Source organism: Pogona vitticeps, chromosome 2, assembly GCF_051106095.1.
Source record: "Pogona vitticeps strain Pit_001003342236 chromosome 2, PviZW2.1, whole genome shotgun sequence".
Taxonomy (NCBI): domain Eukaryota; kingdom Metazoa; phylum Chordata; class Lepidosauria; order Squamata; family Agamidae; genus Pogona; species Pogona vitticeps.
Window position 1 is genome coordinate 229,959,012 of NC_135784.1, and position 25,803 is coordinate 229,984,814.

Consider the following 25,803-nt stretch of genomic DNA (forward strand, 5'->3'; position numbering starts at 1 on the left):
CTGGGTCCAAATCTATATACAGGTATGTAATAAGGACAGCTTCAAAATAGGGTGGCCTGAACTATTTGCTGATATGAAAGAAGGGGGAGTAGAGACAGAGATGTAGGGATTGTTACAAAAAGAGAGGTGCGGAGAAAAGGCTTTAACATTGTTGGCTACGGACATCTCCCTTCTCTAGCAATAGCAAAGCTGTACGAATGTTTCTTTAAAAATAACTGTGCACAAGATAAAGAGCTGATTTACACTGTACACTCCTTTATTTTGTATAAACATATCAACACTTGCACTTTATATGCACGCTGCATTTATAGCTTATAATATTTAAATACATACAGTATTATGTCTCTCACTTAAATTAAAGTGCAATTTATAAAACTTGTTCTATCTATATTTTCTTATCAGTTCTCTTTGGCACATATTGTGGCTTTGTTACTGAGTACAAAAGTGTAAGACTGGGTCTGTCTGAATGCTACATAAATTTCTGTGTTTCTTTATAGTAATTAAGTGCATTCCTCAGTTGAACACAAGCTTATTTACAAAAAAGGTCTTTGAATGTTACTTTGTGTTACAAGGCAGAGGGCTAAAAAGTAATGGGCAAAACCACATAACTTTATATGCTGCAATACGTTTAGTTATGTAAGAAGAAAATTACAATATGAGAATCTGAGAAGTAGATACGAAGCAAAATATTAAATATTTTGGAATGTTAAAGCCATACTGACATTTTAAGAACATGAGAACATGTCTTCATTATGTTATGAATGACTGTAGAAAGCTGCTAATTCTTTTTCACCATTCAGTGGACATATGCTGGTAGATATACTGAGATCTCATTGACTCATCTTTGTCAGCAGGTCTAGCAATTTGCCACTGAATGTTTACAGGTTCAGTGAAAAAATTGGAGCAAGCAGCAAACAAAACTGAATGAAACAGGAGCGATTATTCAGTGGAACTGACAGAAGAATTTTGGAAGTTTAAATTATCCTCAAGCCATGAATAGCTATGCAGTTCGAATTGTGTCCATTCAGCCCCTCCCACTGAGAGAAAACTTATAACAGTGGAACAAAGGGGTAGTAATTCATCCCCACAGGCCCTCAAGGTCTGCTACAAAGGAGATCATTTTGAGGATATGTGGGAAGTACAGAGGGAAGAAAATAATGGAATGTCTGCTGCATGAGCAGATGTCTACCTGCAAACCACTTGACTCTACCCTCTATCTTTATCTGTTTTCTCTGTAAATACTGTCTGAAGTCATATCTGCCACTTCCAAATGACCCAAAGAAGAAAAGTAAATAGAATTTTTGTTTGCTGCACAGCTGCTGTGATTAGCTCAGCAGTTGAAATCCTATTACATCCTTCAATAATTTCTGATGAAAATAATAATAATAATGAAGAGTCTTGTGCAGTAACATCCAGTTTCCAGAATCATTTGCTTTAAATTCTCTCTCATTCTCTCTCTCAAAAAATAATAATTAATACTTATTATGGGTTCATTTCCATGAGTTTTCCCTACTTAATGATTAACTATAGTATAAGAATTAATGTTTTGACATAGACTCAATGGCTGAAATTCTATTGATGTGAATGTATGCTGTGCAATGACGGAAATCTTCAATTTAATTAAACTATAAACTTCCTATCATCTCCTCTCCTCAGATTCTAAGCCTCCCTAAGGATTTCTTTTACTATGGGAAAGCCTTTGGGAACCTTCGGGTGGGGGTGTGTGAGGGATTTTTAATATCGGAAAATTACCAATAAGGTTCCTGCCACTGCATTAGGGCTGTTGGTGGTAAACAGGCAGTGATTTTCCAACACTCTTCCACCTTCCAAAGGTTCCCAAAATTTTCTCAAGGGCAAAATGGATTCCTAGAAAGCCCAGTACCTTGCATGTTAACTTATGCCAATAGGATTTCAGCCAATATAGACAGAAATATCCAACAAGGTATTAAAGTAACAAAAGTGAAAGGATTCCCACCCATGCCAAAAAGAGAGAGAAATTCTATGCACAAAATAGATTTATGGAAAAAACTGTACTATGCCTCAGAAAAGAACATACTGCATCTTTCAGTTCTCTGCCTTCACCTATAACCATGCTCATTGCAAGCAGACACCCTAAATCTTCAGGAATATAGTAAAACTTTTTAAAAACTACAGTTTTATAGTCTGTCTAGAATGCTCAAATGCTGCAAATTAAGAAGTGGGGAAAATTATATGCCTCTGTATGAAAGGGGTATATACTCTCTTTAGCTTTCAAAGTAACTATCTGTGATGATGTCTTTTAGAGTTTCTATACAGTAATGCTGGATAATTTTAGCCTGTTGAGTGCAGTTTCTCCGTTATGTGTGTCCTCTAATGCTACATATTTCTTGGCAATCATGTTTCTGCCAAGGATATGCTTATATCTCTGCACTGGGCTCTCCTAGAGATTTCCACAGCTCTGAACATATCACTTGCTCCCCCATCAAATGACTGTGTAGGGAGAGTGGCCATGTTCCTAGTTGTGGTGGAAGGCAAAACACTGGTAGCCTATGCAAGAGGAGGAGTGGAATGAGTGTGGTGATTGTGTTGTGGCAGCTGAAGAGTGGAGGGACTTGTGAAACACAGAACCTGTGCCTCGTTCCTGATATGCCTGTATGAGAATGCAGGCTGAGGAGAAAGCACAGCATGTGGGGAGTCAGGAGTGTAAGGGGCCCAGTCAACACGGCGCCTCCCAGGTGTTTAAATCCAGTGTTAGTCCCCTGCCAGTCTGTCAGATTCAGAATTGTGATGTCTGCGTGAATGATATGGTGTCAGATTTATCTATGGCAAAGGCTCCATTCACATAGGATTTCTTGGTTTCTGTTTCTTCACTGTCAAGCATGGTTGTTTCCAAGGAAAAGGGATTCACTATGTTGACTTCAGAGCTGACATCCATGTGCTCCAGTTCATTTTTGGAGAGCTTCTCCACAATTCCAGTTCCAAAGGCATCACCAAGAACATTCACCATTGTTCTGAATCGATCCCTAAAGAATAGGCATTTGGAGTCAGAGAAATTATGTTTCAAATTAATCAATGTCTGCAGAACAAACATTTTAAGGGTATGTACTAGACCTGAAGCAAAATCTGGGGAAGATCAAATTCAAAAGCTTGGTTTTAAAACATGAATTTCAAGGTTCATATTTTGATTTTTAATCTTGGCTATTCAAAAATTCAATATTACATTCTATTTAGATTCATTTTTAAAGTACTTTTTGAAGTACAGTTCATGCATGCTATGATCTAAGGAGACGAACTTCAGCCAAAAACTGGATTCTGAAACAGAAACTCTTTTTAAAGATTTGTTGAAAGGTCTGGAATGTCACATGAGACCTGTGCAAACTCTGTACTTGCACCATTCCTTTGATCACAGAGTAGTACTGTCAAGCAGTTCAAGTCAAGGCTACAGGGTTATATGATGTCCATCAAGTAGACTAGCTTCCCCAACCATAGATAAGTGACACTTGTGACAGAGGCAGTGGGAAACTGTGGCACATTCAGGCAAGAGCTCCAGGACCTGTAGGTGTGGCTCTGATACGGTCAGGTCTATGTCCTGTCTCTCTCTGAATGTGTGTGTGTGTGTGTGTGTGTGTGTGTGTGTGTGTGTGTGTGTGTGTGTGTGTGTGTGTGTGTGTGTGTGTGTGTGTGTGTGTGTGTGTGTGTGTGTGTGTGTGTGTGTGTGTGTGTGTGTGTGTGTGTGTTACACAGCAAATTTCTTGCTGTGTAAGAAATTTGTGGCATTTACAACCAAACAGAAATTACTGTGTTAAGCAATTAACTAGGAAATACCCATAAGCTAACAGGAAAAGATAATCTCGCACTTTCTAAATTACATATTGCTAATGAGTTATTTTCCAAAGGATGAAAAATTATACATTTAAAGTGATAAATGAAAAACTAATAATCAACATGGCACCATGATGTGACCAACCTGCTGAAGTCATAAATGGTCTGACACATTGTTACTGTACATAATCACAGTGCCATTTGCTTCTTGCAGAAGGAGCAATATTTTAAATTTAAAAAATAAGAGACAAGATTGAAACTACATATCTAAATTTCAGCAGGGAATTGATTTACTACCACATGTGGCTGTTCGATCAAATTTACATTAATGTGGTATCTAGAAGCTATAGAACAAAATGCTTAATCTGACCCTTATCAATATTTGTTACTGGATGTCAGGGAAACTTAATATGACTGTGAAATAACTAAATTGTGTGTTCACAGATTAAAAAACAAAATATTTAAAACATGTACTGACTGCACAAAAGTACACAATAGCCTGTCTGGATCAGTAAATTACTAGATGAACATGTGCTTTATGTATTCAGCAATACAGCATCAATGTAACTTCAGCATAGTAACTGGGTGGAAAATACCTCTGTGTAGATGTACTGATTTTAATACAGTAATAGCTTGTACTTGTTCTAATGTGTGATTTCCGTTTTGTTGCAAATTTACTGTGTAGTTAGCAGAGATTCATAGGCTCTTGTACAATTTCATGTTCCCACTTCAGTTTCAAACATGGAGAAGTAATTAGTTTATCCTTGCACAAGACATGTGAAAATAGCTTCAGAATATGTAGACCTGTACCAACAGAGGCAGTTTTTCAGTTCAAAATAAAACAAGGTCTATACTTTCAGATTTCCTCTCCACTGGATTCTCAAAAATGATGCAGCAAGCTAATGAATATTTCCCTGCAGAGATGTATCTTGCATGTCCTGTTCAAAATCAAATGTATAATAGACCTGTTGCAGCTGCTGCTAACATGTTGTCTAGTATGGAAAAATATTAGGCTATCAGGTTCCTACATTTGATGACAGGTGTTTATATGTAGGATAGAAAGAATCAAAATCTGAAACTTACAGAAGCCAGTCCACTGCAATGATGAGGGTCACGTCTTCAGCTGGCAGTCCAACTGCACTCAGTACAATTACCATGGTAACTAGTCCAGCCTGTGGCACTCCTGCAGCTCCAATGCTGGCTGCTGTTGCTGTTACGCTACATCCAGAACCAACCAAAAGACACTAGATAAGTTTCTGCTTTGTTCAGACTTGTAATGTCATGGAAAGGGTTTTCCAGGTTTCAGACCATTCAAAGTCCTCCCCCACCACAGAGAACCCCACCTGATTCATGTCTCATTTGGATTATGAAGAAACGTGTGAAACACTGCATTCCCATATAACTGCAGAAAGGGTGACATATACCCTCCCCCCCACACACATTCTTTCGCAGTGGGGAAATTAATGAGGAGAATAGTACCAATGGGTTTTCAAAGCTACTAAAATTCACAGGGCCCAAATGCTTATATCCTCATATGTATGTGATAATGTAAACCTCCACTTGCATAGCTGATTCACTGTGACTGAAGATTTTTCTGTTCTCTCTAGACATGCAGTTCAGTTTTCAGTAAGGTAAGATATTGTAATTGATTCTCCTTGGAGTGTATTAAGCATTGTGAATGACAAAAATCAACAGCTCATTGCTAAAAAAAAAATTAAACAAAAAGCATGTCGCAATACAATTCTTACCTAATGGTTACAATCTGGCCAATATCTAGCTCTAGGTCATTAAGCTGTGCAATAAAAACAGCAGCCACTGCTTCATATAGTGCAGTACCATCCATGTTGATTGTAGCTCCAACTGGTAAAACAAATCGAGTAATTCTCTTGTCAACATGGTTTTTTTCTTCTGCACAGCGAAAGGTGACAGGTAAAGTGGCAGAGCTGGATCACACACATTGGAAGAAAACAAAGAAAATGCTTTCAGAAACATACTAATAAAATGCTACATTGCATGCCTACTCATTTAGCTATAAGGTCACCCAGCAGAAATCAAGATGTGGAATTTATCTGAAAAACAGTGGCAGAATATAGAAAAGCATTTAATTTCTATAAGTCAAAAGGCAAATTGCATAACAAGAGAACAAACTGTGTGATTCTTACCTGGAGGAAATCATAAGTGCTGTCAAAAGTGCTTGAGCCATTCCTATAGCAAACTTATATGGATTTTTCCGGACTATGATTAAGTATATTAACGGCAGAATTACTACTGAATGGATTGCAAGTCTGAAAAAGAAAACACAGCACTTTGCAATCAAGTCACAGAAGAGAGACTTACATAAGTTTTAAACCCTATCAAGAATGACATAAGAACTTGAGATAAACTGTCCTAGAATTACAAATATAATGAAAGATACATTCCAAAGCACAATGATGGCACGTGGGATAATTGTCAATGTAATGGATAACACACAGACATTATCCATGAAGAACTACAGGTTTGTGCCTACTCTCCTTTGTACAGACTTCAGAAATCTATTCTGCAAAATATCATTTCCCAGCTCTTATGGGAAAACACACACCAATGCACACACATGCACAAAGATGAACACAATTATGTTGGAATCTGCACTGCTGGTGGCCATCCGACAGCAATATGTTGGAGGGGGAGTCTTTCACAGTAAAAAAATTTGCTGTTGGATGGTTACCAGCAGTGTGGATTCCAGAAGCAGTGCTCTGGTGGCAATTTTTGATTGTTACAGGCTCCTCTCTGCCCCAGGGCTCTCAAAGACTTCCCCAGAGCAAAAGGGATTATCTGACCTTAAAATGGGGAGATAGGAAGTTTTCAATTAATTTGAGTTATTTATTTCTGGTGTCCAGATCTAGTTTACATTGGTGTAACTATGCCAACGGCATTTTGCCCATTATTTATTTATTTATTTATTTATTTATTTATTTATTTATTTATTTATTTATTTATTTATTTATTTATTTATTTATTTAATTTATACCCCGCCTCTCTAGACCATGTCTACTCGGGGCGGCTTACAACATAAAATAAATCAATATAATATATATATAATCATAAATATACAATTGCTATATTAATTATCTCTTATAAGTGACTGAAAAGAGAGATAAAGGAGCAATGACTTTATTCTTAGTCTTCTTCTATACTGCCGAGAAGCCAAGAAGTCACATTAAAATGATCCATTATTAATTCAATATATTTTCAATATCTCTGAAGTATAGTGAAATTAGTCTATAAAATGGGCAGTTTTCTTTATCCAATTATAGAAGAATCTCACCACCAGAAAAAAATCAAATGTAAATCACTATATTTTATTGTTCAAAGAGTAACATACCCACTTAGTACAGTAGCCATATAAAGACCCAGTTTGCGAAAAATCTCCCAGTCTTCAACTTCTATTATTTTTCCAGCAATTAAAAATAAAATACCACACGGCATATACCTACAATGCACAAAAAAGTATTACATGGGAATTTGCAGTGCAATACTATAATATGTCTACTCAGAAACAAGTGCTATTGACATATATGGTCATCCTGGGCACCATGTTTGAAGAAAAAGTGGGATATAACAAACAAGCAGAGTTTATTTCTAGGAAACTGGGTACATAATTGCAGCCTATGTGCTATTTCACAGCTCTTACTATAAAAATATGTTTTATAATATATTTGCAGAGCTTGGAACATAAATCTGAAAATCAATCTGTTGGTATTAAACATGAGAAGCAGGAATATTTATTTATTGCTGTTAATGTCTAAACCTCAAGATGTTTAGTTTGTTCCATTAGTTTTAAAATCAACAGTGGTGTTTAGTGAAAGTGTCATGCAGGTTTTCACCACTGACCCCTTGTAGTGCATTTGCTATTGGCTTTTCCAAAAGTGTTCTTTTTCTCACATTGGAAATGACATCACTCTTCTTTTTTCCCCAGATGCACTATAAATCCCACAATACAATTGTTAACCACAGCTAGTGGCCCCAATGTATGTGAAAACACAATATAGAAGGATGTGTGTCTTAACCCAGCATATCATCTTTCCACTCACAATGAAAGAGATACAAATGCACATCTGGCAGGACTAAGAGTTTTGCAAGTTGCCAGTTTTGCAAAATTGATATTGTTTGATAACTGTCAATGAAGACTACATATTATAATAGTACAATTAGCAGTGATGCTTATTTTTTTTAAGACGGAAATGTATTTTGGAAATGAGAGAAAAGGGGTAATTTAAGGTTCTTCGGTGATGAAACAATGCAGCACTATACCACTTGCCAAAAATTAATTTTTTTTAAAAAAAAAGAAGAAGCACAGGGCTGAATCATGGCACCTTATACACCCTCCTTTAGGTGCATAAAAATCCAACATTAATGTCCACAAGCAAGCAAATGGAAGCAGGCTGTTTCCCAACTGATTGACAGCTATTACAAAATAGACGGTGGGGAGCAACACAAGGAGAGGCACATTGTGACCAAATGGAGCAATCTAATGCCAACATTTATTTATTTATTTAACTTATATGCCGCCCACTCTACCGAAAGGTTTCTGGGCTGCTTACAGCAATTAGTCAACATGTAGTTGATCAGATAGCAACTACAGGTGCTGCAAGAGCAATTTCAATGTGAATGGACAGAATGATATAACCAAGCTCCACCATTTCAAACTATTCTAAAGTGACCCAAACAAGATCACTCCCAGTCATGTATACTCTAACTTGAAATAGAGTCAGTAATTTCAACCATTTTCAGATGCAATTCTTTAGCAGAACAATGCAGAAACTTCTGTCAAGACTTGCTCCTCTGCAGGCTATGCAGGTCCAGAAAATGCTCATTGCTGAGTTGGTTAGGGCTTCTAGAAGCTATAGTCCAGAAGGATTTCAGATGCCAAGGATAAGAATAATTCATATAGAGTTAGTTTTCATGGGAAGGTGTACGAGTGCATTCTATCTGGAGAGGCATGTGGATAGACTGTTCTAAGTAAATGTTTTAACAGATAAAATTGTGGCAGGATTACCTTTGAAGAATTATTTTTAACTTGCTAGAGTGGGGTGGACAAAGAACAGAGGTCAACTTTTTGAATTTGCCAGCAACCCAAGGTCTGCACTACCAAGAGAGTGGGACTAAAGGGGTTAATCTGCATTTCCATTTTAAAATGCAAGTTATGTACTGTAAAAAGTTATCTAAAACTGGTTTAGCTTAAAAAGTGGGCTTTTTAACTCTGAAAAGCGCAATTAAAAAAAATTAAAATTAGGAGCTTTGTAGGCAGGGGTGCTGGAGGATCCATAAATTGTGGCAAGACTGCATGCTTCCTACAGGATACAGTTTTAGGGAGTGTGGGTTGAACGTGGGGGCTAAAGGTTTTCTGGGCTGTAAAAAATAGTTCTTGAGGGTTGCAAGTGGCCCACAGACATCTTGCCCACTGCTGCACTAGATAAATTGCTGTCTATTCCCATGTTTGATGGAAAAACACCAAATTTGATATTGACTTGGTCATTTTAATATCTTATTGCCAGACCCTGTGTATTTGCACAACATTCCTCATGTACCTCACAAAGCTTGGGGAAAAACATTTAGTTGTAGAGGCCGCAATAATAAATCATTTAAAATATTTGATATACTTGAAAAAGTCATTAAGATGATTGAAATCTGAGTATGACTTAAATAATTATGCAATAATAACAACAATGATGATGATGTGTTGTCAGGTCAATTCAGATTTACAGCGATCCTTTCCAGGGTTTTTCTAGGCAATGAGTGCACAAAAGGGGTTCACTTCTCCTGAGGCACTTCTGGGGCTATGCATCTTATCCAAGGCTGCACAGCCTGGCTCTTCTCCCCAAAGTGCCTAATTTGCTGAGCTACAGTGCAGTGTAAATACAGTATGGCCAGTTTGTAAAGATTTCATAGAATTATTGTGTCGGGGCTCCCTTGAAATTATTTTCTGTTTCAAGGAATATTTAACTCAAGATTGCTTATGCCTACAAGAGCAAATGTTTCTATGTGAGTTTTTCTAGGCTAATTAAGGTAATTTGTGGAGGCCTTTTAATTCTCCTGGTTATACTAGAACTGCCTGGAGTGAAAGCGCTATGACTGTGAAAACCCTCCCAAAGACATTCACCTGCATAGGTCTTTACAGGGTTGCTGGAAAGATATAGTGTCATCTAACCTAACACCATGATTTGAAAGAACATGATTATTTGGGATTTATAACTTTAAAAATACTAATGATACTAAGAAATATAATGTACAAATTTTAATATTCTGCACGATATTACAAACTACCTAATGGCAAACAGGATGTGAACACAACTGATGCCAATTCAGAACACATGAGTTACAAAGGTAAAATTTCCCACTAGTAGGAGAACTTGGAATGTTAAGTAAGTGTATACATTGGGGTCAAGGGAAGACAACATTTACATCCAAACACCTCACACTTTAAAAACCATTATTAATTATTTTAATGTGTGAAAACATCTTAAGTTCATAAACACATTCTTTTGTTGAAGCTAATAACAACGACTACAGAAGAGAAAAGAAAAAGCTATTATCCTACTTACCACATTATTATCTGAACGATGTGCATTGTGGCATCATTTAGTGCATTGAAGAAGTCCACTAGCACTTGCCCCTTTTCTCCCATCTTCCCAATAACAATTCCAAAGACAAGACAGAAGACTATCAAGCCAAGCACATTAATACCATCAGAATACATGCCCACTATTTTGTATTCTTTAGTTTTGTTCTGTAGATTGGAAATAGATATGAAAAGGTTACCAAATAGCAATCATACATTTTGTTGATTTGAATTTTGATTCTTGTTTGACAGAGCATATACAGTATAGCAACTTAAACCTGTTTGGTGTTTATTTGCACACTTCAACTGTAATTTTGTAAGTGCTAATGACTTACAAATTAGTCCGTCAAATGGCTCAGTTACTACAGAACAGGTTATCTTAAAAGAATTAGCCAGGTATGTCTTTAACAGTGTGGTCCTGTACATCAATTTTGCTTCCTAACCCCAACTGTAATTTACCACCAGAATTTCACTACAGCAATTCTTTCCCACATTATCCAAACCATGGTAGTGTCATGGAATATACATAATATACATGGTACTCATACCTGTGAGGTATCTGTTGGCATCACAGATGTGAGTGGCTCTTCTGTAGGGATAGTGCCATTTTTATCTCCACTAGTGGTCATTATTTCTTCACGTTTAGTTTTATACTGGAAATTAAGAATAAGAATACTTCATTTCAATTAAATGATGGACTAAGAAAGAAATTATATTTTAAAAATTATCTTCAGGATGCAAAGCTTTAGAACAGGGGACAATATTATATGTTAAAGTGCAAGCAGCAGCATCTCACAATTCCTAATAGGTTTTATTTGCCATAAATTTTCATGAAGTACAGCCCATTCCATCAGACTGACTTCGTCATACTGCACCATCATGTCATGATGGCTTATATCAAATAAAGTGTGTTAGTCTTTAAGATTCTGCTGTTCATACCATTAAGAGATATAGCAGGTTAAAAACACCTGATAAACCCATTGTTAATCTATTATTAAATAGTCATAAATAGATATGGGGATATTCATATATGAATATGAATACCCCCCGCACAGGTGGACATAGCGAGGATCCAGCCCCCTGGGGCTGGACTGTCCACTCACCTTCCACTGTTGGTATGGCCTCCACACTCCCTTCCTATTAATCCAAAGCTCGTGGTCTGCGAACCATCCCTGGCAGAAGCAGGAGGGCGCACCTCGCTGCAAGGCCTAAGAGTGGCTTGCAGACCACAAACTCCGGAGCAATAGAAAGGCAGTGTGGAGCCCGCAGCAGCAGTGGAAGGCAAGTGGATGGTCTGGCCCCAGGGGGCTGGACCCTTGCTATGTCCACCTGTGTGGCGGTATTTGTATACGAATACCCCCCATCTTAAATATTAGAAAATCGCCATAAATTGTTAACTGAGCTAAAAAGTGAAATGTTCTTCAGCACTGAAATCCAAACTTTGAGAACCTTTTCCAACCCTCCTTGGCAGAATGAAACCGGAGCATATAAATGAAGGTATTTTTCTAGGCAAACAGCTATTTCTTTCTCAGCTTCCATCCAACAAACAATATGCTACTACTCAAAATTCATAATCTTTGCTTGATACATATTATTATTATTATACTTTCTTTTTTTAAAGAAAGCAAAAGCCTGTTAAGTTATTTCTACTGAACCCTTGTCAAAATATATGTGATCATTAAACAAAATTTGGCATCCAACAGATTAAACATGCAATTGTTTTACACAGTTACAGATGACAACTATATCACATGTGTTAATAAATACTAAAATTCAACTTACCTGTTGAAAACAAGCCTGTACAAGATTTTCTGGGAACATATTCCTGCAAAAGGATTTTAAATATCATGATGTGATAACATAAAGCAATATTCAAGAAGCTATAGTCATTATGACATTTCTTTTCCTGAAAAAGGCCTATCCTATCTAACTCCAAAATTCTACAACAACCTCACTTGCCTGTTGAACAGTTCAAGATAGAAACCAGTTCAAGATCTGATAGAACATTTGGTCACATAACGGATGAGGATATTCCTTTCTGTCTTTTATTTTGTTTTTCATTCAGTCTGGACACAGTGCACATTATAGAATTATAGGCAGTTAATGGACTGAAGGGTAGTGGCACCTCAACCCAAAATTTCAGGTAGGTTCCCTCCCTCTCTGGTGACAAGCTGCTCATGGATATAAATACACATTACATTACTGCATTGACAAAACATGGAGAAAAATATAACTTAGTAGTATAGTGCTGAAAGCCTAGGATTTTATAGCGCTTTCTCTTCCAGATATGTAATGATTTCATTCATTGAACTACATAGCCAATTTCCAGCATTTTAGAATGGGTGCAAGGAAATATCCCACCTATCAAAAAACAAAGCTGACAAATTCTTCTCTGTGTTTTCTCAAGAAGAAAAACACCAGAACTGTATCATATACACAGTCCTGTACATTTTTAAAAGTTCTACAGTAACGTTATTCCACATCTAAAATATATATGCTTTGGTAAGCAGCTCAAAATTGGGATACTGAAATTGATTGTACAGTCTTTTCAGCAATAAAACAGGGAACTGCATTCAGAGTTGTGCGCCTGTCATAAGGTGGCGGGAGGAAGCTGATTTCCCTGTCCCCTTGCCCCCATTGTAGCCTCTATAATCTCCCTTGGAAATGCTCCACCAAGGACTGGGGGATCCTTGTGAATGAAGTTAGCTGGGGCATAGGGGATGGCTGGGAACAGATAGTCCCTAGAAGTGGGACAGAGGCATTTTCTCTATCTGGGGACTTGGCCTGCGGATGGTGCATCTGCCTTATTTTGTGACATTCACCATTCTCTCCAGTTTCTACATCTACCTGTGTAGTGGACTAATCCAAGTTTCAGTCAAGGGTTTCTGGGTGGGCTGCGGAAATCAGCTTCCTCTAACCCTTAACTGTAGATCCTACCCGATATCTCAAATACTCACCTAATCAAGTCTAACATTGCATCCACTGTAGACACTTCAGGTGTACTACCCATCCTGTCAATTTCATCAGCCTTCTGAGATACTCCTGGTTTGATGGTCACAACCAATACTATTCCTGTAAATGAGAAAAGGCACATACTAAAGAGATGGAAACCTTCCACAAAGCAATATTTTAAAAAAGTAGTACAATGTTTGTGTCCAGAATATGGGAATATTAAGTCAGAACTACAAATGCCCTTGAATCAAGGATTTGATCTTCAAAAAATCCAGTTATTATTACATGAAATTATGTCAGTTCCCCATATGCAGAAGACTGAGATTGGGCTACATAATAACATAGTGTGACCACAAGCTCTTTTGTTAAATATTGTAGCTGTCTTTAGGAGATAGACAACAGACTGTTAAGCTATTCATATTATCCCCCGTCTTCACTAAATTCCCAGTCTCCCAGTCAGGGCATGATTTTTCCCTAGGCTGGTTTTGAAAAGCACTACAAAATGTGCTCATAGTTATACATAGAAACGCCAGTGTTACAAATTAAATATATACAGAACTTGCTAAACTCTCTTTAGTATCCGTGGGAACAGTAGCAGTCCTTATTACTTTCACAGTGTACAGACAAAGCCACACTAAACACTACTTTTTGTTCTAAAGAGAACCTTGTATGCCTATGAAATGACACAAGATGTGCAGCATGGACAAAAAAGAAAAAAGATTCTTAAGTATAAATGTACTTAAACGTAAGTGATATTCACTTTTGCTCTTACTTTCTAAGAAATAACTGTCACTGCTAGGTTCTCAACTGACTTAAATATTAATGAATAAATATTAATGCATTACAAGAAAATTTAAGAGTAACGAAGTCTCTAGTACAGCACTGCATATTACCTAGGATTACAGCTAAAGCTGTAGTGAAAAAGTAGTACACAACTGCCCGCAAGCCGATTTTTCCAGAAACACTGGAGTCCAAAGCAGCCACACCTGGGAAGATCCAGGAAGGAGGAAACAGATTTCAGTGCATAATTTATTTTTAAATTTAATTAGTCATTTCAACCATATCAAAAAGCATACAAATCACACAGATCCAAAGTAAACAGGTAAAAAGAGATAGAATACATTTCAATAGTAAAATACTAAAATACTAAAATATAAATAGTAAAATATAAATAGTAAAATAGTAAAATATAAATAGTAAAATATAAAGCAACATATAAATATTTTAATTGAGTGAGTCACCCCTGCAGGGAACCCCTATTTGATCAATACAGTGAGATCCTATGCCCATTGCCTTAGATATGAATTTTGCTGTATTGCGGACAACTTTCATAATTGGCACTCTGAAGAAAATATGAAAGTCTAAAGTTCAATTCCAATGGGCTGTTTTCCCCAACAGGATGGATAAATAGTTTTACCTAGCAGTGGAATATAGCTCACAATCAAATAAAATATGTGTAATATCTTCAATAGCGGAGCAGATACAAATTCTTTCATGGTAAGGGAATTGAAGGAAGCAACCATGTTTGGTCATGGCGTCCAGCAGTTCGAATCTGAGTCTGGTAAAAGCCTTTCTAAGAGATTGAGACAGGTTTATTTCTAAATATTTCTTGGACTGAAAAACTATTTTTGTTCTTGGATAAATAACCTAAGGACTTGTTCTTAGAAAGCAGTTCTATATCCATTTGAGCACTAATAAACCGAAGTCTCTGTATGAATATTTATTTTGCCCGAGGGCCTTTTGAAAATAAATATTTTTTATTAAAAATGAAAATTATTTATACATTTTGCGATGTTTGATTTACCCACAGTCCTTATCTAGTTATCATATGAATTGCTTGGCAGGGTCAGACTCAAGTTCCACCCTGTGGTTTCAGTGTCTACCAGTCAGACCAGAATATCTCTAGATCAATGGTTCTTAACTTTTTCTTTACCATGGATCCTTTTAAATGTATTTTGTTGCCATGCACCACCAAGACTTAAATCAAGATTTAAAACCCTAAGATTCATCAAATATTTATTTAGTTTCTCTTGAAGGGTCTCATCAACAGATATTCCTTGCTATAACGGCAACACTTTTTCAGATGACTGGAAGAAGCTTCATTTTACTTTGAGCAAGATACACTATCATCAACAGCATCAGTTCTTTTATGTTCCAAATTCAGCCAGCGATCCATTCTGAGGCTCAGCCAAAATGTATTCTTATGTAATTTACTTTGATAATATTGATAAGTCATTTACCCAACAATAACCAAACAGTTTTATTAGCAGAAATCAAAGAAGAAACACGATCATGAATTCTGTCCAACCACTCACTCACACTGACACTGACTAACTCTCTTTTCCTGCGGATTCTGACTGTCTGCACAATAACAAGAAATGTCATGCGCTGTCTCTCAGCCACTCAGAGTAATTCACTTTCGTGTTCTCATCGTTCACAGAAATATCAAACCGTTATTTGCTATCAAACAGTTATTTTCACTTCTGAATTTTTTGTTCTGTTTTTAATAGAAGCGGTAAGTTAGAAAAGCGACGTTTTACTCAAACAAGCAAAGGAAATAAAAATTTTGTTCTATGTTTCATTTTCTTTCTTGTTTTCTTTCATCCATCGATTCTTTCTTTGTATTTTAACTTCAAAAGATAATAACATTTCTTTAAGCTTTCGTGGACCCTCTTTGAGGACATTGTGGCCCCTGGGGCCCTGCAGACCACAGGCTAATAACTGATGCTCTAGATGTTCAGAAACTGGGCATGAAAGTGATACATCAGTTCTCAAGTACTGTCTGTCATTAACAGTAGGTAATCAATCAAAGACACATCATACTAAACATGTATATACCATTTGGTTATGTGGATAATGGGCAGCATTCTATCCTTTCACTATATAACATATTTTCCATATATAAAATGACCCTTTTCCCTAAAATCATTAGAGGAAAAATTAAGGCTCGTTTTATCCATGGAAGGAGGCAGAGGCAAAGGAGCACCCAAGCTCAGCCACCTCTCGCGACTGCCTATTGACTGCTGCTGCCACCACCGGATCACTTCCTCCAGTGCCACTTGTGGGCTCCCTTCAGGCAGGGGACAAGGCGGAGGCATGAGCTCGAGGTGAGCCTTGGCACCGGCGTCACCAGTCAATGGGCAGCTGCAAGGGGCGGCCCAGCGTGGCTACTCCTCCACCTCCACTTCCTCCTCCTGCTGTCGCTGCTGCCTGATTGCCTCCTCCAGAGCCACTGCCGGGGCTCACCTCCAACTCATGCCGCCCCCTTGTTCCCTGCCCGAAGGGAGTCTGTGAGTGGCACTGGAGGGCGTGATTGTGCAGCGGCAGCAGTCAATGGGCAGCCACAAGGGTCGGCCGACTGCAGCTGCTCCTTCCCCTCTGCCAAGGGTCAAAATTGGGGGTTGTCTTATACATTGGGTGTCTTATACACAGAAAAATACGGTATTTGTTATATATTTTTTACATTATGTTCCATGCAGCATGCACTATTCTTTTAATCCGCAGAGGGTAAAGACAAGTACTATGTAACAAAGAGTATTCTGTCACCTTAAAGACTAACCATTTTATTACAAGGTACACTTTGATGGACTGTGATCTTCAAAAACTTGTGTCATAATCAAATTGCTATCTTTTAAAAGTAGCATAAGGTGCTGATTCCTAAATCGAACATGAAGCTCATGGAAGCATCAGGATTTTTGGCCCCTCCCTCTTCCAGCCCTCCCTAAGGGGACAGACTACTCTGAACAGCTTCTCAGCCTTTCATAGCAGGTTTTTACGTCACATGGGGGGGAGGCTGGAGGAAGGAAATGGGATGAATTCCACCATCCCCTGCCATTTCACCATGTTAGGACAGTGGCAGTCGTTTTTGCTGCAACAAACTACCACAACCAGGAAATGTGTGGTTTTTGTGGCTTTATGGGCAGGTTATTTTATTAGATATTAGCCTGTCTCTTTATCCAATTAAATAAAACCATTGCTTTTTAGAAACAGACATCATTTTAGTTTTGGGGCACAATGCACTGAAATTAATTATAGCAATTAGCTAAAGCATGCAAATGCAAGTAGATAAATAGGGACCACCTCGGTGGGAAGGTAACAGCGTTCCGTGTCTAAGTCGCACTGGCCATGTGACCACGGAAGATTGTCTTCGGACAAAACGCTGGCTCTATGGCTTGGAAACGGGGATGAGCACTGAACCCTAGAGTCGAACACGACTGGACAAAAATTTTCAAGGGGAACCTTTACCTTTTTAACAGACATTCCATTGGTTCATTAAGGCCTAGTTTTATTTATAAGGAGAGGCAGAAAGAGGAATAATGAAGCTTAAACTATTTCTTAGTCAACATGAAGATTATTTGTACCAGAATTTTCAGAATTCCCATCAGGTTAAAAAAAATCTCTTTCTGGCATGCTGATATATTTTTAGTCCTTACAAGTGTGTTTGTGTGCATGAGCACTATCTTCCCAGTACTGAAATGACAACAGAGCATTCATAACACAGGCAGTCTACAAGGACTTATATGTGAAACTGGTTTAATTCTGTGAGCCACAAATATGAAAGAAATGCTGCTGTAGTCATTTTCTTAACAAAGTGGGGTTAGCCATGAAGGTTATGATTCTATGTTGGTGATGGCAAGGAAATCACGATAGATGGAAAATACTGGTTTTCCAGCCTTGAGAACTGAACTGTACATAACAGACAATCCATGATTAAAAGAGTAAATTCCTTAATTGCTGAAAATATCTAAGCATCACAGAAGCAGCTTTTTGTAACTTGCAAAGTTGCTTGTTTCTTTTGTGTCTCGTCTTCAGGAACAACTTTATTTGCAAATCTGCTTTCTCAGAAATGAATAAGGTGGCCAGATGAAAAAGAGAACAGTGTTCCTCAACTTTTTACAGCTACTTAGAAGAGGAAATTCCATCAGGTGCAGGTTTCAACGAAAGCTACATCTGCTGAAATTTCCTCCACACAAAACTGCTAAAGGCAGAAAAACCCTGTCCTCTTTTATATCTGGTCATCCTAGACATGCATCACATGTCTAGAATGCTAATGTGATTTTAGTTCTAATTAAGAAGTTGTCTTTAATAAGTCTGGTCCTGAGTCTGATGCAGAATTCAGATTTTGACAGAATATAAAGAGGCAACAGATAGGAAAGGACAAAAATACACAGGAAGAATAAAATGTCCCTACTGAACAATAACAGTACTGTACTTGAAAAATGTATTAAAATACTATAATAAAAACCCTCATTTTTCACACACATACAAAAGGATACAACAGACTTGCCCTGTGTTTAAAGAGAAACTTGCTGTTTCTAATCCTTTTGAAAACTCCTCCCTCTTTCTCCTACTTACTAGCAAAAATTTTTGTTTGATAAGGTTATTATAGTATCTACAGGTCCCTAATCCACAAATGATACTTCAGTCATTGTCAAAAGCTAACCATTTAACTCTTGCTGAATGAGATACAGATAAAGCTCTTTCCTTCCTTCTTGAAACAACTACAGTGGTGCCTCGCTTAACGAGCGCACCATATAACGAAGAATCCGTATAGCGATCCCTTTTTGGGGATCGCTATACGGAGCTGCCCCAATCGCCGCACTCGCTTTGCGACGATTGGGGCGTCCGGCGGCCATTTTGGAGCCGCCGATCAGCTGTTCGGCGGCTACAAAATGGCTGCGGACGACCCGAAATGCCCCTCGCAGCGTTTTCGCGACCTCAGTAAGCAAGGGGAGGGCGCGAAAACACTGACAGGGGGCCATTTCGGGTCATCCGGCGGCCATTTTGGAGCCGCCGAACAGCTGATCGGTGGCTCCAAAATGGCCGCCGGACCAGCGAAAACATCACTGGAGGGGTAAGTTTTGGCGCCTATTGGAACGCATTAAACTAAGTTTAATGCGTTCCAATAGGCTTTTCCTGCCCCGTACAGCGATGTTTTCGCATAGCGAAGGTTAATCTGGAACGGATTAACCTCGCTATGCGGGGCACCACTATATTAAATTTTACAAGATCTTGCAGGTAGGAAAAAGCAACAAAAGTGGAACTATTTGGCATTACACGCCATACGCTTTTTGTTTTCATTTTGTCTTTGTCTGATTATGTTTGCACAGACTAACACAGCTACTCCTTTGAAAACTAAATGGCAGCTATGGTTTTCATCAGTTTACTAAATAGGATCTTAGAACAGTTTGATATCTAAGCTCTTAATTAGAAAACAGCCATTAAACCAGCAATGGCAAACCTATGGCACGCGTGCCACAGCTGGCACGCGGAGCCCTTTCTGCCGGCACACAAGCCATAGATTGTCAGATCGCTACTTACCCACCGCACACAGTCAAACCTTAGGAGGCAGCTGCAGGTCTAGTAGGATCCAAAAAGGGCAGGTGGATCCAAAGCAGCTGGTGCTGGCAGCGGATCTAGAGTGGGGTCCTAAGGCACCTCCGTGCCGGAATTCCCCCTTCTGCCACCACTTCGGCTCCGACAGCGCCACTTCCAGTTCCGCCACTGCTGCCGTGGCGGCAGCACACCACTACTGTTCCCCCCCCAGTTCACCACCACTGCATTAAACCGTTGTTTTCCATTTTGAATACAATGGCTATGATCAATGTAATTAACTTGGAATGTAAACACTAGAACTGAGGAAGCAAGGAGAAGGTCAGGTAATCTGCTTACAGTTCTGACATCTCCGTGATATACAGATTGGTAGAGTATAATACCTACAAAGCTACAGAATCCACTATGCATGAAAATCCCAGCTCCAGTGGTCCTTCCAAACTGCTTCACAGCGCTTCCTTCCCAGTCCCACACTATGCAACTATAGCCTTACAAGAGGGACTCTCCTGCCGTATTTGTTACAGAAGAGTTGGCTACTTTGGTTGGTCTAGGAAAGAATTTTCTGCATCCAGAATTTTTGGGGAGTTATAGGGGCCACCCATAAAGCAAATGAATAAGGATAAAAATAACTGAAGTAATGGAATTATTTGTAAGGTAGGAAGTACCTTCTTTGTGTTGAGCAATGTATATTTTTTGATGTTTTAAATTTTTAAAAAAAATACTCCTGGGATGTGCGCACTACATCTTATTTAAAAGGCAAACTGCTAATCATCAAAGCTTCAAAAGACAGCATTCTTTTTTATTATTTTAAAAGGTGGAAACCTATTGGTGGAGGGGCTTTGATGGGCTGGGAGATTTCAAAAATAGTCTTGAGGGCTGCATGTGGCCCAGAGCTGCATTTTACCCACACTGCTTTAAAGTATTTGAATACTGTATTACTATCCCACTTGTCACAACCCCTTTTTCCCACCCTATTTGCACTATAAATAGCTCTTGCATATTTGTACCACTTCCTGCTATTACTTATGAGACAAAGAGATCCTCGGATATGACACAAGATCGTTGCAGGGGTGTTTTCCACAATCCATTCTGCAAATATCAACTTTCTCCTTGTGCAGATACGGAAGCAGCTGCTAAAGGTGTGTGTTAATAGTTTCTACTGCACTATGGGTAGGGGTGTAGCTACAGCCTAAAACAAAGCTGTAAACTCTGTATTATCATCTATTGCAGTGGTCCCCAATCTTGGACCTCCAGATGTTCTTGGACTTCAGCTCCCAGAAATCCTGGCCAGCAGAGTTGTTGGTGAAGCCTGCTGGGAGTTATAGTCCAAGAACATCTGGAGGCTCAAGGTTGGGGACCACTGATCTATTGCCTTAGCACTTATATAATTGACCTAGCACACTGACTTGCAGGAACAGAAGAAACCTTTTCAATATTTTAAAAGCTTTATTTAACTCAGAACTTCTGATCCTAGACTTATTACAGAGGCACACCAGAGCAACACTTTAATTACAGATGGTTTGATTCTGTATCATGCAACGTAATGAAGTGCCTCTGAGAATACAGAGAATGCATTATCTTAGCCAAATACTTTAACAAAGAATGCATAGCTTTAACCAAGTACCTCATTTTTTAAAAATAATATTTTTAAAATTAAAATTGATCAAAGAATTATACTATACTCAAAATGTATTGTGTTCTTTTGCTAGTGTAATGTGAGCACTATAAATCTTGGCAGCAAACTGACACAGTTTACATAGATATTTGCTGGTGTGCACTGAATTATGCAACTGGGAAAATAAGAGCAACTACCTATGCTAACGTCTTGACCTGTGGGAACTTGCTGCTGAGATTTGCGCTGATTACATTATGCTGGCGGGGGTTAATTAACAGGACTTTGACCAAATAAAACAACACCAAATTGGGTGGGGTTTTTTGGGGGGAGTGAGGAGACATCAGATCTTGAAATTTCTGAAAATATGGGACAGGGCTTCCATGTTAAAACCTTTTGGGGGAGCCTTAAAGTCATGTACGTCACTTTTCAGAAATTCATCATTGCTCCAATCTGAAAGTCATCACTAAAGACACATCAGCAGTATCTCTCCTCTCTTTCCCAGAGCTTCTAGCCAGGCCAGAAAAAGTCTCCCAGTTATGACAGAGAAACAGACAGAATCCATTTATTCATTCATTCTATTTTACCCCCATAATAAATTGGTCATTAAACAGAATCAGCAAAAGGCTGGATTGTTTAACTGCTTCTGCCACCACGGCTGTATTTGATGATCAAACAATAAATCCTTTCCCTACAGAGATTGATTTTGTGCTGCATACTTGGCTGGTTCCCAGCACAGACAGTGGGATTGTTGTTGTGTTTACATGAGATACAGGCTGCAGAGACAAAAGATGTGACCTCAAGCTCTCCTTTCAATTCCTTTGTGCAGTATTTAAGAGAGTGGTTATTACTTAACCAAGTGCTATCAAACATTAAAATGAGCTCTCCTGGAACAAGATGTGCAATGAGGACTTTCTCAAACAACCACCTCAGTGCATTATTTGATGAAGAAGGTTGCTTTTGATAATCTAGTTTTACTTAGCTGGATATGTCACAAGTCACACGGCCAGTCCGTTGCATGTGGTTAAAAGACAACAATTTAAATCTATAGAGAAAGTAATGCTCATGGCTTTCCATCATGCATTGTACCACAATAATCAGGGCTCAGCAATGTCTTTCATGTATATATGAAAGCAATGTCCTATAGCATTTTATACTGGACAAACAGGCTAGTTACTGCACAAAATAATAAACTGGCACAATTCTTACATTAGAAACAAAAATATTCAGAAACCAGCAAAAGAACAAGAAGAATATATCAAGAGGTTCAACACCTATCCTTCTGCGTTTGAATAGGGACAGATCCTTTTAATCTCACAACATAAGGTCAGCTCCTTCAAGTACTGTAGGAGGGTCTGTATTACCACCAACGTTGTATGCCATGAATTCTATCTTTTAGTGGAAAGACAGGGAACAAATGTTAATAATACTATGATAATGTTTTATGACAACTGTTTGGACAACTTTTGCTGCTCATAAATGTTGCATTCTTAATTACCGCTAGCCCCTCAAATCTGTAGACTGTATGTCTTTTCTTACAGTGGACCTAAACAAAACAATTCTACCTATCACCTTTCAGGTTTGAAGATCTGTACCTGTTCAGAACCACCCTGGAGATTGTTAATGACACATAATGACCACTAACAAGACCATTACCCTGCTGGACCAATGAATGGCCACCATCAGTTCCTGTGTATGTAACTCCTACCCCTGCCCCCAGGCCTTACTCCATTAATTTGATGATGTGGGCTACGAAAGCTTATGCCCAATAAAACATATTAGTTTCTAAGGTGCCACAAGCCTCCTTGTTGTTTTTACTCCAACAGACTAATAAATCTGCAAACAGCCATGCTACGTGTATTCCGTGATGTGAGCTCTCACATACTGTACAATGTTATCTTGGCTCACCGAGGTGGCTGCTTCAGTTTAGCAACACAGTGATATGACAAACTGGTTCAATTTCAGTAAGTTACCATCAGAAAATTTCTTTCTAAGACATAAGAAACTGTGCCACAGTGTCTAAGACCACCAGGTCTACCAGCTTCATGTTTATCTTATTCAGGCTTTTCTGCACAGAACATGTTACAAACAGAAATAAATCCTTCTAAAATGATTTGGGAGCATATGGAGGAAGAACTCTTCCTATGACCTTGGAAGACTGCTCTCATTCAATGTAGACAGTACTGAGCTAGACAGATATAGTTTGATCACATATATGACAAGGTCCTATGCATAACACTACTATACATCCAATGGACAGCTTTTCATGCTCCCTATGGATAACCAGAGCCTGGAAAGACATGATAAAGAAGTAATGCACCACCATTGTTCATTATAGCATTTAAGAGGCCATTTATTGCTGTTATACGTCACATGGATTAAAAGATAACCTACTGCATTGTTTGTTCCTTTATTTATTTATTTATTTCAAAAATACCCTTAAAATGATTAGGAAATGGCATATAAAATGAAAAAATCCTGAGAAAATGTCTCTAAAATGGCCCTTAAACGTAACGTTTAATTAACAACTTTTAATTAGCCACTGTTACTGATCACAGCAATAAAGTAACTTCATCACAATTCATTACATTACTTTAGAAATGTTTTTGTACCTTATTCCCCCAAACAGAAAACATTACAGGTATATGCAGGAAATAGAGGTTAATGCTTTACTTGTAATTCACTTCTTCCAAGCTCTGTGAACAACACCATGGTACCCACTATGTCTAGGACTTTTTGCAGGGAAAATGTTATAGTAAACCTTTATAGCAAAATGGTTAGAACTAGAACACGAAGAAATTATCCTTCTTCTGAATGGTACAGGGATAGGGAGCAATTAACTATTATATTTCTCTACAGAGCATAGCATAGGCATCCTTCAGTCTCGAGAGACTATGGTAACATGCTCTGAATCGAGGAGTGTCCTCTCCAGAGCATGAAGCCTGGGTAAGGTAATATGGAAGATAGGCTGTTACCCAAGCAGCAGATCCCCCCTCTCCACATTGCTGAAATGGTCCAATGGAAAGGCAAGAGCCAATACAACTGGTTTCAGCAATGTTGCAGGAGTTGGCAGAACGACACATGCTGCCTTCGGGACTCCAGCTCCGGATTTTGCCTCGAGGTTAACTCCTGAAGCCTTTTCCATGAGTGGATATAGCCACAAGGCAGTGGAGGTTTGAAATCGGAGTTTTCCTTCTCCTAGATGGGCTGCCTTCCATGGCTGACGAGCCCCACCTACCGGTCTGCTCTTTAATAGTGCAAAAGTATGATCTGATCCTTAAAACTTTCCTGACTCCCCGGCTTATGCAAATCTAATTGGCTTTCCTATTTACCATATTAAGGCCAGATACAAAATTTGAGAATTTTGCGCGTTGTTAGGCGTGCGGTCCTGGGACACGCTCTTTTAAAGCAGGAAGCCCCACTCCTAGGCCCCACCCCCAGGCCATGTGGTCAGGAGACAAAAAGAAAGCCCAGGAAAAAAAAACTCAGCAAGGCATCCATGCAAACAGACCTGGCCTTCGCCCTCAGCCCAGCTTCCTAGGGAAAAGGGTCCAGGGTCCTGGGACACGCTCTTTTAAAGCAGGAAGTCCCACCCCTAGGCCCCACCCCCAGGCCATGTGGTCAAGAGACAAAAAGAAAGCCCAGGAAAAAAACTCAGCAAGGCATCCATGCAAACAGACCTGGCCTTCGCCCTCAGCCCAGCTTCCTAGGGAAAAGGGCTTCTCTACAGAAAGTGTAGAAATGACTTTAATCAATTAAAAAAAGAAAATGGGATGAGTGTTATAATTTAACATAATTTTGCTTTAAATAAGGTTTGGTTTGAAAATTCAGCAAGAGCAAGTGTTTCCATTTAAAAATAATGTTTAAAAATGACATATGAGTTTATTAAAAAATAAATATGAATGGAGAAGCCTATAACTGTGGCAACACGGAAGCTGCTTTGTGGCAAATTCGGCTGTTGGTCTAGCATTGAAGGCACTGACAAGCAGCAGCTCTCCAGATTTCAGGAGGAATTTTCCAGTTGTGCTCCTGAGATACTAGCTTTTCCTTTTACTAGAGATAGACTGAATGGAACCTTCTCCATGCACATCATCACAGGGCTATGATCCTTACAGTATTTCTGAACTAAAACTATGATCCATATTGCTTCTCAGACTAAGAGTAAGACTGTATGAATGTCACATGGCTTTATGATCAGGTAGGGATACAGATAATGAACAAAGTGACAATGACTCATTTGTAAAGGAATAGCCTATCAGACTGGGAATAATGTAAATTATCTGTCTACAAAGTAATAATAGACTGGTAACAATTGACAAAAGTAGCAAACTGGGTGAATCAAAGTAGCATTTCACATTTGGTAATGTAATCAATCCTTCCAAGTGAGTCTCCAGCATCCATATACAGTATAAGTTATCTGAACTGTTTCTCTTTTTAGTCTCATTTTGTATGGGTTTCCTGCTCAAAAGTAATGTTCAATTCATTCAGAGAATGCCCATGTAAA

General features: G+C 38.6%; 1 protein-coding gene across 2 annotated transcripts in view; it reads right to left on the minus strand.

Annotated features, from left to right (window-relative positions):
* Positions 1 to 235: 235 nt before the first annotated feature.
* Positions 236 to 25,803, minus strand: part of SLC1A1 (solute carrier family 1 member 1) — a 72,684-nt gene continuing 47,116 nt past the window's right edge. For both annotated transcript variants that reach the window (XM_072992152.2, XM_072992151.2), the window contains exons 3-12: positions 14,248 to 14,340; positions 13,360 to 13,474; positions 12,185 to 12,227; positions 10,951 to 11,055; positions 10,386 to 10,570; positions 7,166 to 7,273; positions 5,964 to 6,086; positions 5,550 to 5,744; positions 4,885 to 5,019; positions 236 to 3,002 (exon numbers count right to left, since the gene is read on the minus strand). In XM_072992152.2, coding sequence (XP_072848253.1) covers positions 2,756 to 3,002; positions 4,885 to 5,019; positions 5,550 to 5,744; positions 5,964 to 6,086; positions 7,166 to 7,273; positions 10,386 to 10,570; positions 10,951 to 11,055; positions 12,185 to 12,227; positions 13,360 to 13,474; positions 14,248 to 14,340 — 1,349 coding nt within the window. In that variant the 3' untranslated portion in view covers positions 236 to 2,755. The remainder of the gene's footprint in view (positions 3,003 to 4,884; positions 5,020 to 5,549; positions 5,745 to 5,963; positions 6,087 to 7,165; positions 7,274 to 10,385; positions 10,571 to 10,950; positions 11,056 to 12,184; positions 12,228 to 13,359; positions 13,475 to 14,247; positions 14,341 to 25,803) is intronic.